The sequence below is a fragment of the Neolamprologus multifasciatus genome, chromosome 7, assembly GCF_963576455.1.
Source record: "Neolamprologus multifasciatus chromosome 7, fNeoMul1.2, whole genome shotgun sequence".
NCBI classification, from domain to species: Eukaryota; Metazoa; Chordata; class Actinopteri; order Cichliformes; family Cichlidae; genus Neolamprologus; species Neolamprologus multifasciatus.
The window spans coordinates 30751744-30779693 of record NC_140445.1 but is presented as its reverse complement, the minus strand read 5'-3'; the positions used below and the strand labels follow the sequence as shown (position 1 = coordinate 30779693).

The 27950-nt window shown below is 40.5% G+C and overlaps 2 protein-coding genes across 10 annotated transcripts in view; both read right to left on the bottom strand.

Annotated features, from left to right (window-relative positions):
- Positions 1 to 456: 456 nt before the first annotated feature.
- Positions 457 to 9962, bottom strand: tmem267 (transmembrane protein 267). Of its 3 annotated transcripts, XM_085164769.1 has the most exons (4): positions 9425 to 9836; positions 5777 to 6402; positions 4681 to 5145; positions 457 to 3404 (listed from the first exon to the last, which is right to left on the bottom strand). In XM_085164769.1, the coding sequence occupies exons 3-4, from the start codon at positions 5086 to 5088 to the stop codon at positions 3069 to 3071; spliced, it is 744 nt and encodes a 247-aa protein (XP_085020895.1). In that variant the 5' UTR covers positions 5089 to 5145; positions 5777 to 6402; positions 9425 to 9836; the 3' UTR covers positions 457 to 3068. The 3 variants fall into 3 exon arrangements, with proteins under 3 accessions (XP_085020895.1, XP_085020894.1, XP_085020896.1); XM_085164768.1 differs by lacking the exons at positions 5777 to 6402; positions 9425 to 9836 and adding an exon at positions 9843 to 9962; XM_085164770.1 differs by lacking the exon at positions 9425 to 9836 and having other exon boundaries at positions 5777 to 6406.
- A 10999-nt stretch (positions 9963 to 20961) lies between these two features.
- Positions 20962 to 27950, bottom strand: part of cntfr (ciliary neurotrophic factor receptor) — a 223666-nt gene continuing 216677 nt past the window's right edge. For all 7 annotated transcript variants that reach the window (XM_085169227.1, XM_085169225.1, XM_085169226.1 and 4 more), the window contains 2 exons: positions 25691 to 25820; positions 20962 to 22585 (listed from right to left, as the gene is read on the bottom strand). In XM_085169227.1, coding sequence (XP_085025353.1) covers position 22585; positions 25691 to 25820 — 131 coding nt within the window. In that variant the 3' untranslated portion in view covers positions 20962 to 22584. The remainder of the gene's footprint in view (positions 22586 to 25690; positions 25821 to 27950) is intronic.

The following is a 27950-nucleotide window of genomic DNA, read 5'->3' as shown; positions in this document are numbered from 1 at the left end:
TATGTCTTTAAGACATTCCTGCAACCAAAGACCAAAGGCTGCATTTATCTGGTTTTTCTGGGACACTTCACTAAAACTTTTCTGGTAAAATGCTGCCTCCTGGTGGTGAAAGGGTAAGACACAAAAACCACCTAAATATGGCGCCTGGTCTGGCAGTTTGCACATTTGCCTTTCACACAAAAAGATCTCGGAGGAGGCCTGAGCTAGTGTACTCCTACTGCTGGACGAAAGCCCAGAAAAATAGGAGGATTGTGTCAGGATGTCAAATCAGTGCCAAATCAAACACGTGGATCCTCTGCAATCCCCTGGAAAACAGGGGAACAGCTGAAAGCATGCCCACCCCCCTCATTTCTTTATTTTTGAGCAAATAACCAGACCTTGCCCCATGACGAAGAACTTTCAGAGCCCTTAGAGAACTTCAGAAAGATGCAAGTCATTATACAAAAACACAGCAAATATACACAGGATACATTTTATTCAGATAAAATAACACTACATTAAAACTATCTTGTTACTATATACTTTACTATTAAACAAAAACATATTTGTCCAAAAATACAAAACATTATTTTAAAGCACAAAACTTAAATAGTGCAAAATCCAACACTTAAAGTCATATGGTAAACATAAAGGAGAAAATGACACTGGCAGTTAAAGTGGGACAACAGCCAGCGTGTAAATTCCTTCCATAAGCACTAAACGTCAAGTTAAATAGGTGTAAAGTGGAGGCCGGTGCTCTGTTAGCCACTGTTAAAGCTGTTTTTCCGCATCCTGGTAGTCATAAGCAAAGCTTTACAATGCCTTTGTCTTCTATGTTGGTTGGGTTTTATTTAAAACTCCAGTGTTACTCAACGCTTCTGTTACTCAAACAGTTGTTTCCGATCCGATCTGTGACCCTTCCAAGAAAGTAGCAACAAAACAGACAAGCCTGTAATAAATCAAATAAAGAGCACTTCAAACTATTATGTACCAGCAAGTTTGTTGGTTTTTCTTCCCCCAAACAATGAGCACTTTTCAAACTTTCTCCCCCTCATCCATTATTTTATTTCACAATCACAACTAAATATTCCTGACTTACCTCCACTTACTAATGGAAAGAAATAAATAAATAAATAAAGATCATCAAAAGTGAAACTACAGTAGCCACCTAGTGGACAACAGGCACAACTACAACCTTAATCACCAAGCACCAGCTTTACAAAAATGTATCCCTGTTTTCCATCTGGAAACAGACAATTCAAGTCCACCTTCTCTTATACTGAACGCATGTTGCTTATATTCAAATACCCATTTCTAAACCCACTATAATACAACATTACTAAGCATCATTTAAACCAGTGTATAATACTGTTAATGAGTGTTTATGTAGTTGGTCTACATCTAAAAACAGTGTAATGACAAAAAACTCTATATGTGGTATATCTTTGCTGCTGATAATGCAGCAAAGTGATTATAATGAGTGAAAACAAACAGTCCTGCAAACCCTGTTTTCACCGCTGAAAAGCTAAATTTCAGCATATAGACCAGGGGTGACCAACTCCAGGCCTCAAAGGTCAGTGTCCTGCAGGATTTAGATGTGTCCTTGATCCTACACAGCTGATTTAAATGGCTAAATGACCTCCTCAACATGTCTTGGAGTTCTCCAGAGGCCTGGTAATGAACTAATCATTTGAGTCAGGTGTGTTGACCCAGGGTGAGATCTAAAACCTGCAGGACACCGGCCCTTGAGGCCTGGAGTTGGACACCCCTGATACAGACTGTACCTCACACTGTTAGCCATATAAATATGGCAGCATTATGGGAGGAAAAATGCTGGAACCACGCACAGATAATTAACACAGCATGTCCCCTTTCTTCCATTTTGATGATCTAAATCAAAACTCAACTTGTTTTCAAGTTTCACTCCATGCTGTCCTCTTTTCTGCTCATGTTTAGTGTAAAAACAAGATGTCAGTCAGGACACCGACTTTACTCGTCCGTCACAGTTTTTGCTCAAACGACAAGGGCCGAGCTGGAAGCCGTCAAAGAAATACATAACAGCAGGAAGCCAAAACCTAACTGAGCATCTTTACTACAGCATGTCTTAAAAGGGGATTCATTCCCTTCCTGTAATGATTGACGTGCACAGTAAAGAAGCCTCTGAGCCACATGTAACTCACTGTTGGCAAAGTTTCACCTTTGGAATAAGGAGACTTGATGTTATCCATTTCTGTGGCTGGCTCAACTTACCCTACAAACTGATTTCTAAAAACTGACCATTACAGGAAAAGTTATGACTGAGTGAACATTAAGGCTTCTCCAGGCAGGAAAATGAAAGTTGCAGTGTGTTGACATGCTGGATATTACAAGCATTAACAGCCAAAGACAACATTTTGTTTAGCTGCTGGTAATAGACATGGGAAATAAAGAACCGTATGTGGGCAGATTTTTAACGTACACTAAAGAAAAACAGTTTTGAGGTGCACTAAGAGTGAAACTGAAAGAAGTCTCGCAGAGCCTGGAGTTGATTTTGCCTGGAGTTGATTTTGCCTTTGGTTGACGTTTCCTTCAGCGCCCTTTGAATGAGGCTGGATAGTGACAGTAAAAGTGATGAACCTCCATCGGGGTTTAAATCTGTGAGGTGTTGTGTAGGTGAGCAAAAAGTTGGGCAAGCCCTGGTAAAAAAGATATGAGTAAAAAGAGGGTTCACATCTTTACATTTAGTCCCCAGGTTATTGAAGAGGATTCTGATACAAATCCATGCCATGAAAGGGAAAATAAACAAACAAACAAAAACAGTGATTGGCACTTATATTGGGATGTTCCCATTTCAAAAAGCTAATTTAGTATTTTACAGCCATCTCCACCAATGAAAAGTCATACATTTACTTTTTTCATTATAATATAATGAGCTTTCTCATTCTTTTGTGAGAAAAGAAAACAAAAAGTTTTCATTATTTATGTCAAATGAACTGAAAAATGTCTTCATAGCCATATATACGTGTTCTTCAGAATTGAAAGGTTTTTGCTAATTATTTTAAATAGCTAAGAACATTTTTATCCAAAGGTGATCCAAAGTTGGTGATGCCTTAAACATCGATGGCCACCCCGTGTTTAGTGAATATCACATCTCTGGTTCCCGTCAGGTACATGAGCACTGAGCACAGGTGAGGGAGCGTCGCCGTGGTGCTGACGTATAACCAGTATGGGATCGGCGCCGTGTTGCCGAATGGGCACACCCACAGGCCGTGGCGCACTGCATCCCGGACGTGGTGTGTCACCATGGAAATGAAAAGCATCCATGGCAAGGAGCACCAAGCGTCTTTGAGGCGCCCGAGCCACATGAGGAAGCGGAGAGTGAGACAGATGATGGGAATGAGAGAGGAACAGTGCAGCGGTGGACGCTGAGGGAGTGAGACAGCAGCCTGGAAGAGCAGTGAGAGACGGCGTTAGCACCACGTATATCCTTTGGAAACATGTCAATCCATGTCAACAGTGTTCTGTACTGTGGAGATCCTGTCATGAGTCATGCACACGCGCACGCGCACACACACACATATATGTGTATGAGGTACATCTCTAAATGTATGTATGTATGCATATGTATACATACTTACATATGTATATGTAGATGGATCAACTGACAGGTCAGATGCATCTCTTAGATCTTTGCTGGAACTTTTTGTATTCATATGACTTATAGATGCTGTTCAGTTTTTTCACACTGCACACCATGCTAAGATATACCAAGTGTTTAGCTAATTGCTCTTTGAGAATCACTTTGTTGGTGCTGACATAGTTTAATTGACAGGCATAAAACTGTGTTATCTATTGTCTGTGTGTGTGTTCTCTATCAGTAACACAATGAAAGAAGTTACTAACTAAGATTCAACTAAAGAAATGAGAACCAATGCTGTGTTTCTGCCAGTGAAAGTGTCTAAAGTTTTGATTCATTGCTACACAGTCTGGCTGAAAGACCAAAAGAATAGTCATTATTTCAATGATGTAATGGATGACATTCATTTTTTAACATACATATAAAATGAAGTAGTATTTTTCTTGGTGCGTCACCATAGCTCACCCTGTGGATTGTGCTATGTTCCCAGCATAAAATCCATATCAGAAAAGCCCAGATTGAATTCTGCCCCAAGCCTGTTACTGCATGCCACTTACTTTCCCATCATTTCTTCTGTGTCTAACTGTTGTTATGTAACAAAGGCAAAATACCCCCCAAAAAATCTTTCTCATAAGGATCCAAACTTATTAATATTCAGTGGCCATTTGGAGTAGAAACCATTTGCACTCCAGCATTGGTTCTCCTTGCTCGTTTGATTTAGCATCCCCGTGGATTATCTGACAAAGAAACTGAATACATTTACAAGGAAAACATGGCTGCTGCCAAACACAAACACCTACAATCCCTGATAAATAGCAAGTTATGAGGCTTAAAAATAAAAACAAGTCTGTGAAATTAAAATTTTCTGCATGGGTTGTTTCAGTGTTTTCTCTCAGTGGGAAGGTTATAATGAACATTGTGTCCTGTAAGCTACTATAATGGCACATATATGGGTGCATTTAAGACTTAATCACTAAATAATTAGCTCTCCAAGATAAAGGTGAAGGACTTAGGGTACAAAGTATTCCCTATCATTTGTAAGCTTATTAAGCATTCAGATTAACCCTCTATGGCGAAAATCTTACCTTGAGTGATAAGGATCCAGCCATATAGAAGTGGTCCAGGTCTATGATTGATGCCAGGAGCCCTGCGAGTAACACCTCATATAAATCGCTCTTTTTCCTCAGTCCAATAACAACCGCCCATGACCACAGCCCCACCAATCCGTGCGTGGCGTTGTCCAAGACAGCACGCAGCCACAAGTGTTGCTGTATGACAGACAGCTGGAGGGCGTGGTCTGCCACCACACAGAACATCCCGAGTCCTGCCGACGCCAGCAGGGAGGCGGAACTGAAAGTCTGCAGGAGGGCCTGAGCTCTCTCCGTCTCCAGAGCCAGGCTGAGAGGTACGGGCGCACCATCTCCCCTGAGGCCAGGTCCCAACAAGGGGGACGAAGAAGGGGAGGAGTCGAGCTTGGAGTAGAATCCTTGCATGTTGTTAGATGGCTGGAGGGGCCAGTCAGCATTAAAGGTCAGCAAGATTCAGGCAGACTGGAGTAAAGGAAATAAAATGTTCATCATACACTGCTTATCTGAGCAAATGTGAAGTAATCACACACACACACAATCTAATGCATGTTCATGGACACAAATTTTATTTTATTTACTTATTTATTTTTGGTGACAGACTTTTACACTGATGTATTTTAATAGGAAGCATATTTTGTGTCTTATTTAGATTCTTTAGAAGACACATGTCAGCTGTCCTGGGGGCTTTCTAAAAGCAGCTTCCACTATATTGCAACTCAAACCTAACTGGGGCATTTCTATAGACAAAACATAACCAAGGAGTTCTTAATGATAATAAAAAAAAAAAACAATTAAAACAATCCAACTGTAAAATTCCCACTACCGCCACCCCCATCCAGTCTCCAAATGTGGACAACATTGCCTTTTAAAGGTGAAATATATTCATTTGACATGAATCAGTGCATATGAAACTGGAGAGATGAAAAATTGAATATAAAGGCATAAAATAAAGGATAATTCATTTTAAATGAATTCATGTATGAAAAGCAGAAAAAAAACACCTGAAAAGTGTGTGTCTGATAAATGAAACTATGGGCTCATTTAACAAACTTCAATGTTATTATTATTTATTTATTTATTTAAATTTTCATACCTATATTGTTTCTGACCATGTCTGTCCCTTTTTGTTGGCTGGCAGGATAAGATGCAACGTTACCAAGCTCAGATCATCAACCTGGTTTCTTAAACACAACAGTGAGTTCACTGTACTCAAGTGACCTCCACAGTCGCCAGATCTCAGTCCAACAGAGCAGGATGTGACTCACATCCTAAAGGAAATCTCGAAGGAATCTTTCCAGCACCTGGTTAAATCCATACCAGGTAAAAGGGGGAACAACCCAATACTAGCAAACTGTGCCGAATAAAATGTCCAGTAAGTGTACATATTTCAGTTACAGATCATACCTATATGAAAAGAGCATAGTATTAAAAACAAAAAACACCCTGCACCTTTCACATAGGAACAATACCTAATTACAACACATAATAAAGTACTGTGGAGAACTGAACAACAAATAGAAAGTTCACACACATAAGACAGTTTGAGTTCCCTGAAAATCCACAGCTTTCCAACACCCAGATTATTCTTTTATTTTTTGGACCATGAGGGCATGCAAAAATAGATCTGATGCGTCTCATGCAACTGAGCGAAATGTAGGACAGACTCAAAAGGCGCCCTGCTTTTGTCTTTTACTACCAGCTGATGATGCAACAGCAGTGCTTCTCTTAACACTAGAATTACTGAGCCTTTTTTTCCCTGCTGCAGTCCCTACTACTAGATTTACTAGCCTGCGCAGATTTGCGTAAATTCCCCCCCCGATCCTAACACCTCTTGGCACCCCGCTGAGATTTTCACAGGTCTTCAGCTCCATTGTTCTCCTGCTTTTGTTGTGCAAAGACACCCTCCCCCAACCCCCAACCATGAGAGATTCAGGTCTTTCCTTCCCTGCAAGGCTACTTTCCTTCCTTACTTGCAGCGTACAATACACCATGGTAGTTCTTGTCAATCCTTGTCACTACATTGCATGCCTGCCCATAAACACATATACACAGAGTTGTACATATATTTATATAGCCACACCTTACATATTATGCATAAAGTCTAGTTATACACACACACACACACACACATCTATATCTATATATATCTATATATATCTATATATCTATATCTATATCTCTAATATATATATATATATATGTATATATATGTATATGTATATATATATATATATATATATATATATAGATAGATATAGATATATATATATATGTATGTATGTATAAATGTATATATATATATATATATAGATATAGATATATATATGTATATATATATATATATATATGTATATATATATCTGTATATATGTATATATATGTATATATATGTATATATATATGTATATATATACATATATATACATATATATATATATATTAGAGATATAGATATAGATATATAGATATATATATGTAGATATAGATGTGTGTGTGTGTGTGTGTATACATACACCAATATTTTTGAATACACGTATCCATATTTATGTTTCCAGATTGTTTGTATAGTGCACTTTCTATACCGTGCTCTTTGTACAGTTTTTATTTAGCTGCTTTTGTCTTGCACTGTCCACTTTTTTGCAATGACAATGCAGATTTTCCACTTGTGGGACAAATAAATGCAGATTTGCTGTGTGTGTGTGTGTGTGTGTGTGTGTGTGTGTGTTTGTGCAACATTGGCATTTGTTTACTCAGATCCAAGGCAGGCAAAACCTCTGTGTTACAACCTACATAGAAAAGACACACATTCACAATATATGGGTACACAAGTCTTTTTTATTTCAAAGTATTTCCGACTTTACAGCGTTTGCAGACCCAGTGTCCATCATCCCTGCATTTGGCACAGGGGAATTTCTGACATGTTGCACAGGTAAACCTGCTGCGATTCCTGTTGCAGCTCTCTTGCACCTGGCACTGCGTTGTCTTTACAGTCCCTGGCACAGCAGCTGCAGCAGCTTCAGCAGCCTGCCTCTGTGCTAATATTTCCTTGAGCTGCATGAATCAGCAACGAAGTTGCTGAGCTAGAAGACTCAGAAACAATCTTCTTTTGCCTGTCCACCCTGTACATGCCTTGTACAAAATGTAGGCATTCACCACCGCCAGGTCCAGCATATTGTAGAAAGCCGCTACTGGCCACCTGCATGTTGCTGCTCTTACGGAATACATCCGTGCCATTTGGTCCAACACGTCTACACCACACTGTAAAAGCAGAGAGAGAGTCATGAGTATATGTTTTTTTCTATAGGCCTGTATAGCACACATCAGAAAGCATTGTAGCACTGGTGTAAAATTGTACACACATTCACATACCTTCATGTGGTTATAGTCTGCTATCGTGTTGGGTTTCCTCTTTCTGTCGTCACCGATTGTCACGTCTTGGTGCATGGGACTTAGAACACACACAGTCTTGTTTTTTTAGGTGCATAAATTGTCAAGGAGACACCGCCACTTCTAAGCACTGAAGTGGAGAATACCTCTCGCTTTGCAGTATCTTTTGCAAGTTGAGGAAGTTCACGCCGGACTTTATTCACCGTGCCCAGTAACGTTGTTTTGCGCTGCAGCAGTCTGTGCGACAGTGACAGTGAAGTAAAGAAATTGTCCGTTGTGACGTTTCTCCCATCATCCAAAAACGGCTCCATCAGTTTCATGACCACGTTCTCTGCCAGCCTCTCTCCCTTCTGATGACTGGGGTCCTTTCCCAAGTAAGGAGATGCACTGCAGACATATTTGGTGTCCAAATCCGTGGTCATCCAGAACTTGATCCCAAATTTGTCTGGCTTGGTTGCGATATACTGTGTGAATGGACAACAAACCTTGGTTTGTTGTCCATTCACACAGAACACAGAACAGCTGTTCATCTATGGTCATGTGTTCTCCTGGAGTGAAACTCTTAGCACAGTTCTCGTTGAAGCGTGTCCAGATGTCTGAGATCGCCGCAAATTTGTCTGTTTTCACCCGTTCTGCCCGCGTGTCCCTGTCATCAAATCGAAGGTGCATAATTGAAATAAATCTATCTCGGGGCATTGTCTCTTTGATTACTGACACCAGAAATCCTCCTGACCAGCAATCCACAATGGCACCAACAGGACACATGATTGCTCTTACAAACAGGATTGAAATGAATGCCATCAGTTCATGAACTGACAAATTCCAGTCCGGCTCTGTTCTGCGGGCTTGATGTACCGTACAGTCTCTGATGGTCTGCAGCATTCCCACGTCTAACAGGCAAAGGAAGCTTTGGAGCACACTTGTAATCTTACGTTGTCAGAAGATAAACAAATAGAGAATGGTAAATTTACATGAACTTCACTCTAAATGGGTTTATATAACCCATATGTAATATGGCAATGAGGTGTGAATGTGTGTCTTTTATATTTGCAGGTCAGTCAATGTGTGGGATATTTTGTATAGATACGGCAGGCATTTCTGAAAGTTGTAACACAGAGGTTTGGCCTGACTTGATTCTGAGCAACTCAGAGTAAACAAATGCAAATGTGCCAGGCCTCAAGGATAATGGGTGGTTTGCACAACAAAAGCTGGAGGAGAAACGAGCTGACGACCTGTGAAAATCTCAGCAGGGGTGATTAACACCTCGGGACTTGCACCAGAAAATAAAAAAGCCAGTAATTCTAGGGGGAGTTGGGTTTAGGGAAGTTACGCAAATTTGCGCAGGTTAGTAAACCTAGTGTTAAAGATGGTCCTATGAATGAAAATTTAATTAGCGGGTTATTTTTGTCACCGGCTAACGGCTCCAGCTGAAGTCCCTGCCTGCAAAGCTCCTTGCGGTCCGCGTAATGTTTGTTTGACTTGACATTCGGCCGGCTCTCCGTTAAAGGCATCTTAATTAGACCCAAATATAAGCGAGCTAAAATAACACCACAGACAATGCTAGGCGCTACGTGGCTAGTAGTGACAGAGATACTGCTATGTGTAGGCGGACAGCAGCTGTCACGATTAGCTCTGACAAAATAGCGGTGGATTGCACGTCATGACAGGATTCGTCCCCGATTTAAAATTAAGAACAAATGTATAACCGATCAATAAGAGATTTTTTTTATGTCATTTTTGATAAAACGCTTGAAAAATAAACCAACACTTACCCCATTTCCCTGCATCCGTAAATCTACTGAAGTGTTCACACTTCTTCTGCTGTGTCGCGCCAACGCTCAGCGGTGCTTTGCTGCCACTCGCAGGACATGAGTGGGACCCACCAGCAAAGTATCGCTAGAAGTCCAGAAGGTTTCAAATTCACTATATTGCCAAAAATATTTGCTCGTCTGCCTTCATAAGCACATGAACTTGACTGACATCACATTTTTAATATGATGTGAATGCATGCTTCCTTTGCAGCTATAGCAGCTCCAGCGCTTCCGAGTGCTTTCCAAAAGGTTTAGAAGTGTGTTTATGGGAATTTGACTATTCTTCCAGAAGCACATTTGTGAGTCAGACCAAAAGTATTCTGTCAGGTTGTGCGGCAGGACTCCGTGCAGAGGTGTCAAGGTCTACCACACCAACAATTCTTCAAAACATGGATGGCCTTTTTCTGTTCCAATTGTCATGTTATAACAGGGAAAGGGCCATCCTGAAACTGTTTCCAGAAAGTTGGGACCATCCCACCTCCACTTTTCACTTGGCACAATGCAGTCAGACAAGTACTGTTGTCCTGGCAACCACCAAACTCAGACTGATCTGTTAAATTGCCAGACTGAGAAGTGTGATTTATAAAAAAAACAAAAACATCTCTATTCTTAAGTCTAGTGGCACCATGTTTTACACCACTACATCTGAGGCTTTGCATTGCACTTGGCAATGTAAGGCTTGAATGTAGCTGCTTGGTCATGGAAACCCAATCCATGAAGCTCTCTGTGCAGTCTTCTTGAGCTAATCTGAAGGCCACATGAAGTTATGAGGACTGCTTCCACTTGGTTACAATATGACTGTGGAATGTTTAGTAGCAAGAAAACGTCATGACTAGACTTGTTGCACAGGTGGCATCCTATCATGGTACCATTCTGGAATACACTGAGTTCCTGAGAGCAACCCACTTTTTTACACATCTTTGTCTGCATGCCTGGGTGCCTGATTTCTCACGCCTGTGGCCATGTAAGTAATTGGAACAACTGAATTGATTTATTTGAATGGGTGAGTGAATACTTTTAGTAATATAGTGCAGGTCAGGGGGGAAGCTGGACCTGTATGAAGACAGCAAGAGAGTGATGAGTTCTGGGGTAGAATTGACAGATGGGTTTCAGGAGGGAGTGGGATTATATCATGGACCAACTCTGTGCCTCTTCTTGTTTGCGATGGTTTACAGATGAGGTCAGGCAGGAGTCTTTGTGGACTATGATTTCTGCAGATGACGTTGCAATCTGTAGTGAGAGAAGAGAGGAGGTGGAAGAAAGCCTATAGAGGTGGAGGCATGCTCTGAGAGAAAAGGAATAAAAGTCAGTAAAAGCAGGACAACTACAAGTGTGTGAATGAGAGTGAGACAAGTGTAACAGTCACGATGCAAAGAGCAGAGGTATTGTAGATAGATGAGGTTAAATACCTGGTGTCAACCATCATAAGCAACAGACAGTACACAAGAGAGATGATAAAGAGAGTGCAGGCAGGGTGGAGTGGGTGGAGATGACTCAACAGACTGACAAAAGAGTACCATAACACAAGAAATACCTTTTAGCAGAAAGGTGATTCAGTTCATGTGAACACACTGCTTCCTGTTCCCACTGTAAACACTGTGAAATGAACCAAACCTTTACCTGGATGACTAAACATGCATCAAGTGTCATTTGTTTCAGTGGGACAACAAACTAAAAAGCAAACCAGGGAATTAACAGTGTTCTCACTCCAACTCCTTCCAGGTAACAATACCAAACTGCCAAGCACTGTTTCACTGTGCTTGGTACTGCAGAAATATCAAAACATTTAGAGAGGAGATCAGAGTTACATATAAGGAAATGTTCCTTTCATTTCCTTTCCCTATAAATTTGCTAATACAAGTTGCCACAAGAGGGAGAAAGAGTCCACAAAATGTATCTCAACACTTTAAACGAGCACACACCCAAATAATAATAAACACCAAAGGGAATTTTATTCAAATAATAATTTCTTACTTATCACACTGTTACATTCAGACTTCTCCATTACATACACCATAATCCAAAGATGAAAAAAACCCTCCAAAATAACAATTTCATGCCTCTAAAATACATTTGGGCTCAAGTTTAATTAAAAGTGCATTTCTGGGGTGAATCCGACAGCCAGAATAATTCTAATATTGAACCCCGGCTGGCAGAAAATATTAATTCTCATATTACAAATTAGGCAAACCTGCTGAGTGGAAGGTATTTAAATAGGTGTGTCAGTTCAAATCCTGAAACTTATCATGCAATAAATTTTAATTTCACCACTCATATTAAATCCAATTTTAATAATGTCTCTATTAAAGATCCGAGATTAGATCTGTAACGACAAAGTCTAATCTGGAATGCCTTTAATGTGCCAGTTTCTCTTTATTGTATCCCTGTAGATCAAATTCAATCTAGATATGTTGGGTTTTTTCTACATCCATGCTCTGTCTGCCCTTTTTGTATTCTTGTCCCCCCCTTTGTTACACCGAGTTCCACTTGCACATGTACTTATCTATTTTATTTTTTTCATTTTTGAGTATTGAATGGTGCTGCAGTGTGCATCTGCTTTGACATTTGACAGACCATTCTGCTGCACACACAAATCCTCATTTGGAAAACACAAACCTTTTGTGAAATGCTATGGATTCTTCAGCTTCACAATGTACTGTGCGGATTTCAAGGAAGGAAATGCAGACAGCTGCTAATATGATAGACTCACAATATGTGAGTCATCGAGCTTGTGCAGTGAGTTCCTTGAATGATCTAAATCTTGCCTAATTTTATCTGTTCATGGAAGGCATGCCTCAATTCTCCAAGATCCTAACAATCACAAGAATCTCCACAATTTGAGAACGATACTTCAATGCAGTGCTTGGCAGAAATATTAGGCCGCAATGTTCCAGCAGCGGCTGTGCCGAACATGACCTCTCATTTTGTGTCACTGACTTACAATTGCAGTACTTCACAGATGTCAGTGTTGTCAAGTGTTGTCATCAGCATGTGTGAGCTCGATGTGTAAGGCTGACAAGCAATTTGTGGAGCAGGCCTGTCATTGGTTGGACTCTAGAGGCGAACATGATTTGGGATTCAAGCCACCTTGCTGTGCAGAAAGTCACTTCTCACGGTGAAGCGTTCCTTCTTTTCCTCATTATCCATCATTTCCAAGTCACTTTGTTGTGACATGAAACAAGCACCATTAATAACAATGATGACCTATTTTTGTTTTTGAGGACAGATCACAAGAAGTTGATGGCATTTGGGTTTTGCCTCATAATCAAATTCTGTTGACCAAATGGAGTGTGTGAAAGTGTTGGATGTTTCAGGTCACCCAATGACAGAGGGCATAGAGAACCTGGGAGGTGCATGGGCTTGACTCAGTTAGCACCATGGGGTGACTCGCAGAGACCTAACACTTGGGTTTTGACTGTTTCAGGACCATAGACAGCGCACAGCAAGGCCCACTGCCTATGCTGCCATCCAGTGGACAAATGCATGACAATTCTTTAAATAGAGTTGACTATTTTGGCTTTTCTTTTTGTGGCTTGACATTAACAAATTAACACAAGACACATCAGAATCAGAATCAGAATCGTGTTTATTGGCCATGTATATGCGCAAACACATACAAGGAACTTGGTTCCAGTAGTTGGTGACTCTCAAGCACAGCAATGTAAATCACAACAATATGTAAACGACACAATACACACACACACACACACACACACACACTTATGTGTATACATATATATATATATATATATATATATATATATATATATATATATATATAAACACATACATATGCACATATGCACACATACATACACAAAGGTGTATAAACCAACCGTAAATAACCGATCTAAATCTTACATACATAAAATACAGGATGACAGAAATGAAATGAATACCACAGAATGTGGTGCAGTTGCAGTCTGCTAGTGGGAGCAGTATGACAGTTTGACTGTTTAGGAGGGAAATGTCTAGGGGAAAGAAACTGTTCCTATGTCGGATGGTCCTAGTCTGCAGGCTTCTAGACCGTCTGCCACAGGGCAACAGGTCAAAAAGTCTGTGTCCAGGGTGTGAGGGGTCTGTGAGGGGGGCGCCGATGATCTTTTCTGCTGCCCGTACAGTCTGCACCTGTCCTGTTTAGTGGCTGCACCATACCAGACTGTGATGGAGGAGCACAGGACAGACTCAATGACTGGAGTGTAGAACTGGATGAGCAGCTCCTGTGGAAGACTGTACTTCCCCAGTTGTCTCAGGAATACATCCTCTGCTGGGTCTTTTTGAGGATGGAGGAGGTCTCCCATTTCAAGTCCTGGGATGGTGGTACCAAGGAACTTGAAGATCTCCACGGTCGACACAGGGCTGTCTGATATGGTGAGGGGGAGCAAAGTTGAGGGATGTCTCCTGAAGTCCACTGTCATCTCTACAGTCTTAAGCGTGTTCAGCTCCAGTTTGTGCTGACTGCACCAGAGTACCAGCTGCTCAACTTCCTGCCTGCATGCAGACTCATCACCATCCTGAATGAGGCCAATGATGGTGGTGTCATCTGCAAACTTCGGGAGTTTAACAGCTGAGTTCTTGGAGATGGAGTCATTGGTGTAGAGCAGGGGTCGGCAACCCTAGGCACGTGTACCACAGCTGGCACGCGAAGGGTTAACTGATGGCACGACCATAGCTGGACTGGCCATCGGGCATTTGCTCTGTGGGCCGATGATTTTTTTTTTGTAACGGTATAAACAATGAAAGGTGGTGGTTTGGCCAGCTGGATGCTGACCAGTGTGTAAAAATAACTCAGTTGTTTGGTGGTGGCTATGGTGGAGCTTCCACAGATTCAGTACCATTAGCAAGTGGTGGAGGCCAGCAGGTGGATGATGGAAAGGGGAGGCAGGAGGAGAAACCCGAGGCAGCCGCCGGTCCGAGTGTCAGGTGAACTGAACTTCAGGTAAGAAGTTATGACCTGCAGTCTATCTGGGTCAGATATAAACCAAGTTTAAGTGTAGTTTATTTTTGCTGTGCTGACTGTTTACAGTCAGTTACAATAACTCATGCTGCGTACTAGTTAGTGGGTGCTATGATGTTACTGATAGTGAACTTTATTTTATTTATAAGGTTAGTAGAGTTGCCAATTGACCTGTAAAAAAACAGAATCGTCTCGTATTCGGAGAAAATATTACACGTTACGTGTTGAGCTTAGAAGGGACGCAGTTTGTCCCGGACTTCAGCTAGAATGGAAAAAGCCGGCAGATGTCACGCTAAACAACAGCAGCACGTTTAAGCTTGATCAGCTGTTGTTAGAATTTATTTAATATTAATTCCTAGTATCAGCTGATGTTTGCTGGAGCCACAGCTGTAAAAGCTGTTGGTCATGATATCGATTTGGATATGTGATGAGAGGGAAACATGAAGATGAATCATCAGAGCTGAACAGGTGATTTCCTGCAGGTCCCTCCACACTGACGCAGGGACGTTGGCTGAGAGCTGTTCTTTCAGCTTCTGGGAGTAGATCTTTTTAGCTGCTTTGATCTTCCTGGTCAGTGTGTTCCTGAGCTGCTTGTACAGGGCCCTGTCACCACTTCTGCAGGTGTCGTCCTTGGCCTTAAGAAGATGTTGGATTTTAGGAGTGAACCATGGTTTATTGTTGTTGTATGTGCAAAAGGTCTTGATTGGCACACACACATCTTCACAAAAACTGATGTATGATGTCACAGTGTCCGTCAGCTCATCCAGATTCTCAGATGCAGCATCATGTAAAGGGTAGCATGTAAAGTTCCCTTAAAATCCAGAAAAATAATTAAAATGAAAAAGAAAATTAAAAGAAAATGTCATGTAAAACTGTTGCATTTAATATGTAGGTTTTTCCAGTGTTTTCCAATAAAACACATTTTTATCAAATTTTATTTTTTATGGAGAACAGGTGAATTATTCTCATTAAACCATTATCTGTGAGAGGTAAACAACTCTACTGCACAACATAGTGATTGAAATGGTTTGTAATGGAATGACAAATTATGTATAAACACTGTTTATTGGAATTTTTGGTCTCTAACCCTTTTAGATAACTAAACCTGCAATGTTTATTGGGTCAAACTGAGTCAGGGACATCATTGCTGTCCCCTGAGAAACATAACAGATGGGTTAGCTGTACATAAAAATTTCACAGGGGGTCACCACAGCGAGTAGCTCTGCATACTCGATTTGGCAGATTTTCACTGCGTGTAAAATAAATCACTCCAAGATCATTTTAAGTCAAAAGGTCTGTGAAGGTTCTCAGTCATCCAGGTCATCGTGGTCAAAGGAGCTTGCAAAGAAAAGCGTCTGGACTTCTTTAAGTTACTTGAAGACATTTCACCTCTCATCCGAGAAGCTTCTTCAGTTCTAAGGTCAAATGGTGGAGAGTCCCAGATATAAACCTAGTGGGAGTATCCCCCCACAGAGGGACAAAAGGACCCCCTGATGATCCTCTAATCGGAAGGATTAGAGGATCATCACCGGGAATCCTCTTCCCGGAGATGGTTGCAAAACACCTTGCTACCATCCTTGCTCCTCTCGTGGGGAACACCCCACACCACATCAAGAACTCCACCGACTTCACCGACAAGGTCCAGAAACTTACCCTGGATCCAGATGAAACCATGGTGTCCTTTGATGTAGTCTCTCTCTTCACGTGCATACCCACCACGGAGGCAGTGGAGACTGTCAGAAAACGACTACAAGAAGACAACTCCTTGGAGGACAGGACCAACTTCACACCCGATCAGATTTGCATACTGTTAGACCTCTGCTTCACCACTACATATTTCAAATACAACGAAGGCTATTACAGACAAAAACATGGCTGTGCCATGGGCTCCCCCGTGTCACCTATTGTAGCCAACCTTTACATGGAGGAAGTGGAAAGGAAGGCTCTTGGCTCTTTCAAAGGAAGAGTACCCAGCCACTGGTACAGATATGTAGACGACACCTGGGTCAAAATCAAGACACAAGAAGTGGAATCCTTCACTGCGCACATTAACGCTGTGGATAAAAACATCAAGTTCACCAGGGAAGACACGAAGGACGACTGTTTGCCTTTCCTGGACTGCACTGTGCACATTGAAGAGAATGGCAACCTCAACATCGAAGTTTACCGGAAGCCCACACACACGGACCAGTACCTCCTGTTTGACTCCCATCACCCTCTGGAACACAAACTTGGAGTAATTAGGACCCTACACCACCGGGCAGAACATGTTCCCTCTAAGCCTGAAGGGAAAAAGAAGGAACACACACATGTAAAGGAAGCACTCAAAACGTGCGGCTATCCTAAATGGGCGTTTTTAAAGTCAGCAAAGAGGCACAGAAAAGAAGATCAGACACCAGCGAGGGAGGATAAGAAGGACAGACGCAACAACATTGTCATCCCCTATGTAGCCGGTGTATCAGAGAAACTCAGGAGGGTTTTCTCCAAGCATGACATCCCGGTGTACTTCAGACCCAGCAACACACTCAGACAAAAACTGGTTCACCCGAAAGACAAAACGCCAAAACACAGACTTAACAATGTGGTGTATGCTGTACAGTGCAGCAAGGAATGCCCAGACCTCTACATTGGAGAGACCAAACAGCCACTTCACAAGCGCATGGCACAACACAGAAGAGCCACCTCCACAGGACAAGATTCAGCTGTCCATCTGCATCTTAAGGATAAAGGACACTCTTTCAAGGATGCCAATGTTCACATTTTGGACAGAGAGGACAGATGGTTTGAAAGAGGAGTGAAAGAAGCCATCTATGTCCACTGTGAGCGACCATCTTTGAACAGAGGCGGTGGTTTACGACACCAACTCTCTGCCATCTATAATCCAGTTTTGAGATCCCTTCCTAGACGCCTTAACGCCCACTCACACCCTGGGCCATCTGACCTCAGGAATTCGCATGATAAGGTGGGGCCAGGTTTCACAATGAACTCACCCGAAACTCTGGCTGATTGGGACCCACACCCAGTTCCACACCTTGGCTCAGGCGATTAGAAGATCATCAGGGGGTCCTTTTGTCCCTCTGTGGGGGGATACTCCCACTAGGTTTATATCTGGGACTCCCCACCATTTGACCTTAGAACTGAAGAAGCTTTTCGGATGAGAGGTGAAACGTCTTCAAGTAACTTAAAGAAGTCCAGACGCTTTTCTTTGCAAGCTCCTTTGACTTTAAGTCAAAAGATTTTAACTTCGGCACCCAATTTAAAATAATGGGAAAATGTTCTTTCCTGCAGTCCATCGTTGGCACACACTCTGCCTTTGTGAAGTTCAGATTGCTTCAGCTTTTGTTGCAGTGGTGTTGTGCAGGACTGCATTGCAATGAAATATGTGTCTAATATTATTTTTCCTTCATATATGTGGATGGCAAATTACTGCAAAATTAACGCCAGCCTAACACAGTTTACTTAAGTGTCTAATAAATTAGCAAGTGAGTGTATATTAAAGAGAGGCTGCCTTGGAGTATTCCTTGTTAGCATATCTGGCACAAAGAAAATACCTTTGAAAAGAGACTTTTTGAAGAGCAAACAACACATTGCTGCCAAAAGCAGAAGCAGTGTGCTCAGCGAGTCGTGTGCAGCGATGAAAATGGTGTGAAAACTGGTGAAATAATGCTCAGAGAGAAATTGGGTATGCAAACGTCTTGAAATATTAGCTTAATGAGGAAGTTAGAATATTAGGAAGATGGACAAAAACAGTTTGACTGAGTGAGGCCGTGGATAGAGGGGAAGTAAGCTGAGTGTTTAAAGAGGTCAGAGCCAAAAGCCAGATCAGAAGTGATATGGACGCAGAGATCATGTCATTCATCCAGTTTTCTGTGAAAGGTCAAACTAGTCATTAGAGCAGAGCAAGGCGGATGGAACTGACAGGCTCTGGATGGTACACACACACGCACACAAAGACACACACACTCTCAATATATCTGAGGTTAATATGAATCACATCATGGTTGTGGACAAAGGGAGCATGGCTAAAAACCCATCTGTGATTTAATTAAAGCTATAAAGAATGAAATGTCATCATACAGAATTATTTTTAGCTATATAATAAAAGCAATACAAAGAACACAAAGAACAGAAAGAACAGAAACCTCCTTGGTTGTGTACCCTCCTTGTTCAAGTCATGCATTGTCATTGTAAATATTAGTTGACTCCTCATTGATACTGACATTAAAAAAAGAGCAAAGGGCAGATCAGTATAAGCAGGTGGAGAAGAAAGGAATGAAAGAAAGAGTAATGAACGCGATAACTACACAAGCAGATACACTCTTGTCTGCTCTCGCACACACAGGGAACTGCAGCTGACAGCTGTTAGATGGTGTATTGATTTGTCCTCGGCCTCCAAATCGGCCTGCCAGAGCTTGTCAGTATAATGGAAGAAAGAGAGCTTGAGAGAGGGACGAGTGAGATGGCGAGACAGCCAGAGTGAAAGCTAAAGGTCAAAAGGGAAATTTTGACGAGCCGTACCTCCAGCGCTCTGCTCATATTTCCTGTTGCATGCACATCGGTGCAGATGTTATGTATCTGTGAAACTGCTACTTGTTTACAACCCGTCTGATCATCACGTTTCGGCTTTCAACAATGCTACAGCGTTCACAGAACTCAGCCGTTATATCTATGAGTGCCATGTCATTGTGAGAGATTAAAATGATGACACAAGTCATTAGGGAACACTCATAGTCACAGGGTGCATTGTGGAGGAAATTTCATATTTTCCACTTTTATCTCTGTGTATATTCTGCAAGCAGAATCAGCTTGCATATAAGGTTGACCTTTGCTGCACTGATCAAAACATCCTCCTCTCCTTTGAGGAGCTCTCATCTATTCACTCTCAAATGTTAATTAGAGAACCGTGTTTGGTGAGGAACAGAGAAAGATAAGTGCACAGATGCAACCCTGGGAAATGACAGTTGGCTTTATTGGTAGACAAGGCTGAAAGGGACACAGACACAAATCCCCTGCCACCTGTTTTTCTTCCTTCCCTCTCTGCTAGGAGAGGTATAGGAGATCGAGTGTAACTTTATTTCTTTTCTGTCTGTGAACTGTGAGTGTGCTTCCTTTTGCATTCAGTCTGACCCACATGCATACACCAAAACCACATGAAATATTTCTGGATGAACAGCCATCCATTTTGTGCAATTATTTATAATTTAAAAAAAATCTTCTTTTCTTCTTTTTCCCTGTCAGTTCTACAAATATACATTTCATTTTGACCTTTCTAAACATTCGGCTCCTATAATGGGATATAGCACAATCATCAAGTTAGTTTGTCCAACACTTTTGATATCTGCAAAACTATTTTAACAACATCCCAATTTCTCTCAGATGTGGGCTGTGTGATGCACTTGGCATAGTAGCATGCTAAAATAACATACAAAGACAAAAAAAAAGCATACAGAACTACTAATGATCAATATGTGGTCATGACCTTGTCAGCATGCTGATGATGGCATTCAAGTAAACACACTGCTGAATCTCTTGGAGTCTAAGCTTAGTTTTGTTTTCCTTGTATTCTTGTGTGTATTGAGTACAAAACTGACTTTTAAAAAATGCACTTGTCAAGGTTGCTCAAATCAATGCTGCTCTCAGTGTCTTTCTGAGAATTGACACAGATCCTCTATCTTGAAATTTTTGCGACTTTGAATATTCCCCCCATAAAAAAGAAAACAAGAAGAACTATATCAAGGATAATGCATCATGCCCATAAAGTATTAAGCTTTATGACCACTCCATGCAGTGTCAGTGGAGCTTGTTAGAATCTGCAGACACTCATCTTTCAGAAACAAACTGAGAAGCAAACAACGTTACCTCTGCAAGGTCAAAAGTATCGATCTGTAAAACCTGAAATGAGGCACTGTGTTTATAGCTGTGTCTGGGAAGTAATTTGTCTTTACTTTTATTATAATGAAAACTTGTTGCATCTTCTTTTTTTAACATCCCCCATTGGCACTTCACCTTCATCTTGTTTTGCCAGGAGAAAATCATCAGGATCAACCAGACGGAGCAGGAGGCATTAGTCTGCCCTGATGTGTTATAAGTTCACAAAATGAACATGAGGCCAGTGCATCGTAATTCATTGTGAAATGGTCACATTTAATGGTTGAAACCTGTCATTGTATATACATCTATAAAAAAGACCCCAGGTACAGGTTACGACATTCTACGGCTAATACATACATTATTATTAAATAATAAACTTTTTGTTCATTGTTAAAGTTACATACTGTATCATAGTTTACAAAATAGGATCAAAGAGAATTAAGCCATTAAGAATGTCTGAAAAAAAAACAACTAAACTCCTATATGCGTCTTTTTATTATTTGTCCATAAAAAATACAATAAACACTTCAAGATTCCTGTGAATAACATAATATTAACTGGTAACTGATATTGGCTATTGAAATGTAAACTGCAAAAAGACATTTCTAATGTTTGTAAAGGCGTCAGAAGTCAGACAGCAAACTGATTTGTGTTACTGTATTTTACAGCACAGAGCAGAATGAAAACCAACATAGCTTGTATCAGAGTTCCAGTAACCAGCTTTGCTGCCATCAATACAAAGTCAACCCAAAAATAAAAAACAACGGTGGGGAAAGAATGGTTCAGTCTCAAATCCACTTTATTTCATTTATTTTTTGTTGTTTTTTTGTTGTTTTTTAGGTTTGGTTTTTTTTTACAGTTCAGGTCGTCCTTGCCGGTTTCTCAAAGCTCTAAGTAAAGCTAACTGTAAATAAGCCAGACTATGGTTATTGAATTCTCCAAAGTGTTAGTCCTCTTGTTGAAAAAACAAAAACAAACAAACAAAAAGAAAAAAACAACAAACAACACTCTGCTCTGTCAGTTGTTGGAGATGTGCAGACTCAGAGTCTGACTGAATAAATTTGTGACTTCTTTGTTAACTGGCAGGTTGACACAAACATGGGCTGCAGGGCTTTGTCCCCAGTTTGATTCCTGTAATGGGTTTCAGCATCCATTAGATGTCACGCATACACGTGCGCACGCCCAACTTTCTGGGGGTTTCATCCCACGATGAAGACAGGCACAGGCTTCAGGAAGCTCAATGACTTGGGTGGGAACCACTTTGTTGGGGGTGTAGTGGAGTCTTTGGCATGATGATTAAGCTGTATAAGGGGCTGTAAGTATACACACAAATACACGTGCCCTATATCAGTGTGTGTGTGTGTGTCTGTGTGTGTGTGTGTGTGTGTACTGCACTGCGACTTAAGAAGAGAGTGAGTACAAAAAAGAAGAAAAAAAGGGTAAAAAGAGATGTCAGCTGTGGCCTTGATTCTGTTGCCGAAGAGGAGCCTCTAAAACCCAACTGAGACAAATCAGTTTAAAGTGGCTCATCAAATCCACCAGGGGGTAATGTAAGACAATAATCTTGTTTTGGTGTTTGCCTCTCAGGTCGCTGCAGTTGCTGTTGGTGTTGATACAGATGACAATCTTCCAAAGTTACTCTGTAGATTTTTCTTGGGTTTTTTTTTGTCAGCAAATCAAATAATCCAAAAATGCTGAGTCGCATTATCGTTGTCTAATGTCTGAATAATTTTGGTGAGTAACTGTGTGATGGACCGAAATGATCAATGCACTGTATCCTCGAAACATGTGCAAAACAGGAAAAAATACCAGCCTCCTCCTTCTTCTTCTTTGTCCTCCTACTTCACGTCAGCCTTCAGCAATAAGACATTCACATCTGCAGAAAGAGGAACACAAATTAGCCTCGTCAAGCTGCACTGCATCAAAATATGAATGATCTGTCTTCTTGCCTTTCTCTTATATGTCATTCTTAATTTGTTTGCTTTTTTGGCCATTATATTTGGTTCAGTGGGACTTTTTTTTGACTTAGCCGTAACTCTGTTTGCAAAAAAATGCAAATCCCCTACACATTTGTTTGTGTTTCTCTTCTAATTCTTGGCAGGTAGCTGCACACTGCGACTTCTCCGATCCTGTTGTGTCAGTGCACATATGTGGCTCAGCTGGCAGGATGGCAAAAGAGGACAGTTTTTCTCTCTTTGCATTGTGCGAAGTTATTACACATTTAAAATCAGTGGGTAAAATGGGCAAAAATAACATCACAGTGACATGTATATCAGGCATTGGGTCATAACTAGCGTCTGTAAAAGCACTTGGATGCATCTCCATAATGCTTGTGGCAAGGAAAAGAATAATGCTCCCAAAGTCAATTAAGCTATTAGTTTGGGAACAGTAATGAGTTAATTTCCTTAGTAAGTTATGATATAATGTAACACAAGGGATTAATCCTTAATAGCAGTAACAGCATCAGCTCGTAATGTTACTAGCTGCTTTTCATTTTTTAAACACTGCACAAGACTGTGCTTTCGTTGAGCTGCCATCAACTCAACCATCTAAAACATGATAAGGGGCTTCTAACAGCTTTTGTGTAAGAAACCAAAGATGTTGGGACTCAAACTATTTGACTTGAGCCAGCCCTCATTTCTTCACATGGTCTCCAGGGAGACTGACTTTTGTGTATTTAAAAAATAAACAAAACAAAACACTCACAAAATTGTTCTCCAGGCTTTCTGAAGCTCTTTTCAAAATTTTCTTTGGACATGGGTGCTTTTCCCCTTATTTTTAGTCTGATACAAGGATTGGAATGAGAATGAGTGAAAAAAGCAGCCAATGTCATTTTCAGAGGTTTTTTTTTCCACACTTAACACTAATCTATGAACCATTCAAGCATAAAAAAGGTACCTAATACGGATGAACCAATGTTGTGTCTCCAGACAACTTAGTAAAGAACCAACTTTAAATTGTACCATTACGTCTTTTGTTACTAGCAGTAAAGCTGACTGTCATAAAACCATAAAACCTGTTCCTAATTCTTTAAGATAAGATAAGATAACCTGTATTTGTCCCACATGTGGGAAATTTGTTAGTTTGATAGTTTAGTTGAGTTAATAAAAAATTATAGTTATGGGCCATTATAATAACAGTTTTAAAGGCACAAAATAATGTTTCTGCACCAACAAAGTGATTCCCAAAGAGCTATTAGCTGAAAACTTGATATATCCTCACAAGGTGTGTACTGCATCCTTAAGAAATTTGAGGAAACTTGACAAGTTGAGTGCAAGAAACTTGGCAGCCCTAAAAAGTTACCTAGACCATATGAACAGTGTGTGAAAGTCATGTCCTCAACTAATAGGAAAAATTCAAGTAAAGACCTGACACAGGATCTGACAGATGAATCAGACACTTCAGTTGATCTATCAATACTGGCATACGTGGATAGAACAATACATAACTGAAAACTATCAGTCATTGATTGGCCTTCCCAGAGCTCAGACCTGATAAATGGTATGGTACTTAGTTGGAGTAGAAAAGCATTGCATAAGTACTCAAAGCACTTTTTATTACCTCATTTGTAGCCAACATCAAAAGAAGAGCTTTAAATGTCATTCAAGGAGCCTGGATAACTAGACTACTTCAAAACTACTTAAAGAAATTAGAAGAAACATTGCCTAAAATAACTCAAGCTTTGTTAAAGAATAAAGCAACTTGAAATGTTCATTACAATTGTACAAACTTTTGTTTCCTTATACATTTTGTATTTTCATGTGTGTTTGCACGTTTCAATGAATTGCATCACCAGCTTCCAATTCCTATAGGAATTAAGTTGTTTAAGACTTTTACACAATACTATATAATCGTATAATAATAATTTCCTATAATTTGCAATAATTCTCTTCATATTTCCAGAGTATTTTCTAATTGTGCCGTCTAATTTGTCTGCCACCCTTTCTGCTTCCCTTTGTTGTTATAGAGTTATTAATCCTTTGGTGTGTATCTGTTGACATGGTTGTCAACAGATACACAAGATAGTTGACATCTTTTGAAATGGAGTGTGCCTGTAACTCTAAAACAAATTAGAACAGATTCCCATTTGGACCTGCACATACAGGCTGCATGGGAGGGGAACTGGCATGAAAGTGGTTGTATTCAACCACTCCACTTGCAGCGGGTGTTCAGCTGGAGAAGTGTCCATGTTTAATGTATGTTTGTTAAAGTGTTATTGGTATAAAGCTGTCACTAATCTTTTGATTAAAGTGAAAAGAAAAAAATACAACTTCTACACATGGTTTCATTAATTTTAGATTTATTTTTCAGCATTTAGATAAAATATGAATTCATCAAAAGGACAGCTCAGGTCGAGCCGTTTGGAGCCAAAGTTAGAAAGGCAAGGATGAGATGATTTGGACATGTGTAGAGGAGCGATAGCGGATATACTGGAGAAAGAATGTTGACTATGGAACGGCAGGTGGGAGAAGATGAGGAAGACTATAGCAAACATTCATGGATGTAGTGAAGCAGGACAAGCTGAGGGTTGGTGTGACAAAAAAGTACTATGGATAGGGAGATTATCTGCTGTGGTAACCCCTAAACGGGGAAGCCAAAACTCAGTTCAATTCAATTCAATGTTATTTATATAGCGCCAAATCACAACAACAGTCGCCTCAAGGCAAAAGAAGAATAAGAAATCTAAACCTTTACCGTTACTATTTCAACAAGATTTAAAGAGTTAAACTACACAGATGTTACAGCTCCTGGTCCATTAAACATGCTCATGTAAACAGAACATATAAATATATGTCATATAAACACATAAACAGACATGCATCGACCTGCCAATACATGAGTGAGCGATTGAGTTACTAATCAATTTGAAAACTGGATCATGTAGACTAAGGAGTCTACATGGTGTATCTATGTATATGTATATACATAAGTGATGTGTATATATGTGTATGTGTGTGTGTATCCGGGTGTTGTCGCTCACCACATAAGCAGCAGCAGCAGCATTCCTAACAGCAAACGGGAGAAAAATGTGATGACCGTGGCAGCTCCTCCCACTGGAGGTTCAGCCTTCTGTGGTGCGTTGGAGCATGGCATGGGGGAGGTCTTAGTGTCTGTAGAAATTTTATCAGAAGACACAATAAACCTTAGGAACATATTTTAATTAACAACTGGAATTCTTGGTGATTTTTTCATTTCTCTGTGTGTTTCTTTATTCATTTTATTGGGCTAACACAGTGCACAATACTTCTGTCCCTACGTGTGAAAAACATTAAAAAATGACATGCTGATGAATGGATGCTGAAAAGTGCTCATCACACCAGGAAGAACCAAGCAGAAAGGAAAATACAGTGAAGAGCAAAATCAATTGTAATCTGCACAAGCAATCAATATAGAACTTGTCAAGGCAGTTATGAAGTGAGCTGGAATAAAAAAAAATCCCCTCCATGCTAAAGCCGCAGGGAAACGGGGCAAAGAAAGGACGGGGAACAAAGTATATAGATGAAATATGGAGAAACTGGCACGGAAACAGACGGCAAGGTAAAAAACCCTGAGGTAAAGCAGGCGGGGAATACAGCAGGAGGTGGATAGAAAGAGTGAAAAATGAAGGAAATGTGCAATAAGGTAGTTAATATATTGCTGATAATAGTCAATTGCACAGCTAGAAAATCTATCCATTTATACCCAACTGTAATCCAAAGCCGTAGAACAACTGGATTCACAAAAACTCTTTTGACTGCACCGGGGCTTGACTAATACTTTGAATAGCTTCTCATTTCAGAATAACAAATCAGTAAAGATTAAAAAAAAAAGAAAAAAAAGAGAAAGACAGATAGAAAAAAAGGCCTCAGCAGCTTAGTAGCAGAAGCAAGTGAATTTTAATACAATCGGCACGCAATTTTCTTAAAAGACTTGTACAGTCTGGTGAGTGCAAAAAGTGTATATTCAATTACGGAAGCATTAAAAAGTTATGATACTCTTGTATATTTTCAGCTAATCCAATTACGCTCAAGCGTACAAGAGTGAGCGAGGCACTTAACATCTTGTGGCAAACATAAATATGCTGAAAATCACTATGTGCTTAAGCATTTTTTAGTGCTTCAGTTTTTCATTGCTCGACAAATAAAAATATCACAGTTTAATGCTTTAGAAAACGGGACCTCTGCTACAGCTGCAGGCAGCACAGTAGATATTAACTGGTGCACAACGTTTGCACTCATTCTTTTTTTAGCGAAGAGAGAATATGATTTCCCTCTTCTTGCAATTAATGACTGTTGTATAGTACTGCGATGGGAGTTGGGAGATATTAGAGGGAAGCAACCAGGTGTGAAATGGCAAGAGAGAGACGAAGGGGGGGGGGGGGGGGGGGGGGGGGGGGGGGGGGTAGGTAGGACGCATTTACCATGTTCAGCAGCTCAGTGCAATATTTCCTGCCTGGAGCAAAACATTGTGCTTTGGAGTGACAGAGAAAATAAAAATTATGCAGAAAATAATGTGCCGGTGACAAGGAAATACAGTCATGGGGTGTATGCTGATGTAACAAGCTAGGTGAGGACAGGTAAACATAACAGATGAGACAGTGATGTGATGAAGAATGGAGGAAGAGGCTAAGAAAAGCAGAAAGACGAGGAGGACAAAAAGCTAATGAGATGAGAAAATTGCTGAACGACTTGAACTCCAAGCACGCTGCCTGTTTATGCAAATGCTGTTGATGTGTGAGGCGCTAGGATATCCTAATCCAAAATGCACACATGAAAGCGGTGTCTGTTATCATCCAGAAGTGTAGAGTTTCTGTTTTGGAGATTAGATTGGGCTTTTTTGTCCCCCTTGCTGCTGTATTTGTGGGTCAATGAAGTCATTTCAGCAGAGTGGAAAACAAGGTGGCATAAATTATGAATCTAAATTATGAATCCTCGAAACAGTTTGGAATGGCAAAGCAGCTGTGATTTGATATTATTGTAAAGAACTTATGTCATATGTTTTTTATATTTACATTGGGATCGCTTTCGAACAGATTATGCAACACTATCTGTTGGCTTTGACACTCTGCTTCACCTTAGCAATGTTTACTATAAGTTTACACAAACTGTAGTGCTTTTTAGAGTGGGTATACAGAAGAAGAGGATCTTATAGCATTTATGCAGGGTTCAGCCTGGTTGCCTTTTAATAGATAATCCTGTTCTACTATAAGGCAAGAAACAGAAGCCATACATTTATAAATAGCCCCAGACATGAAATACACA

Bases quoted from the DNA above. Each gene is read 5' to 3' on its own strand.
- tmem267 (XM_085164768.1), bottom strand. From the start codon at position 5,088: ATGCAAGGATTCTACTCCAAGCTCGACTCCTCCCCTTCTTCGTCCCCC. The intron at 3,405-4,680 runs GTAAGATTTTCG...CTGCTCTTCCAG, and splicing joins CTGGATCCTTATCACTCAAG to GCTGCTGTCTCACTCCCTCA.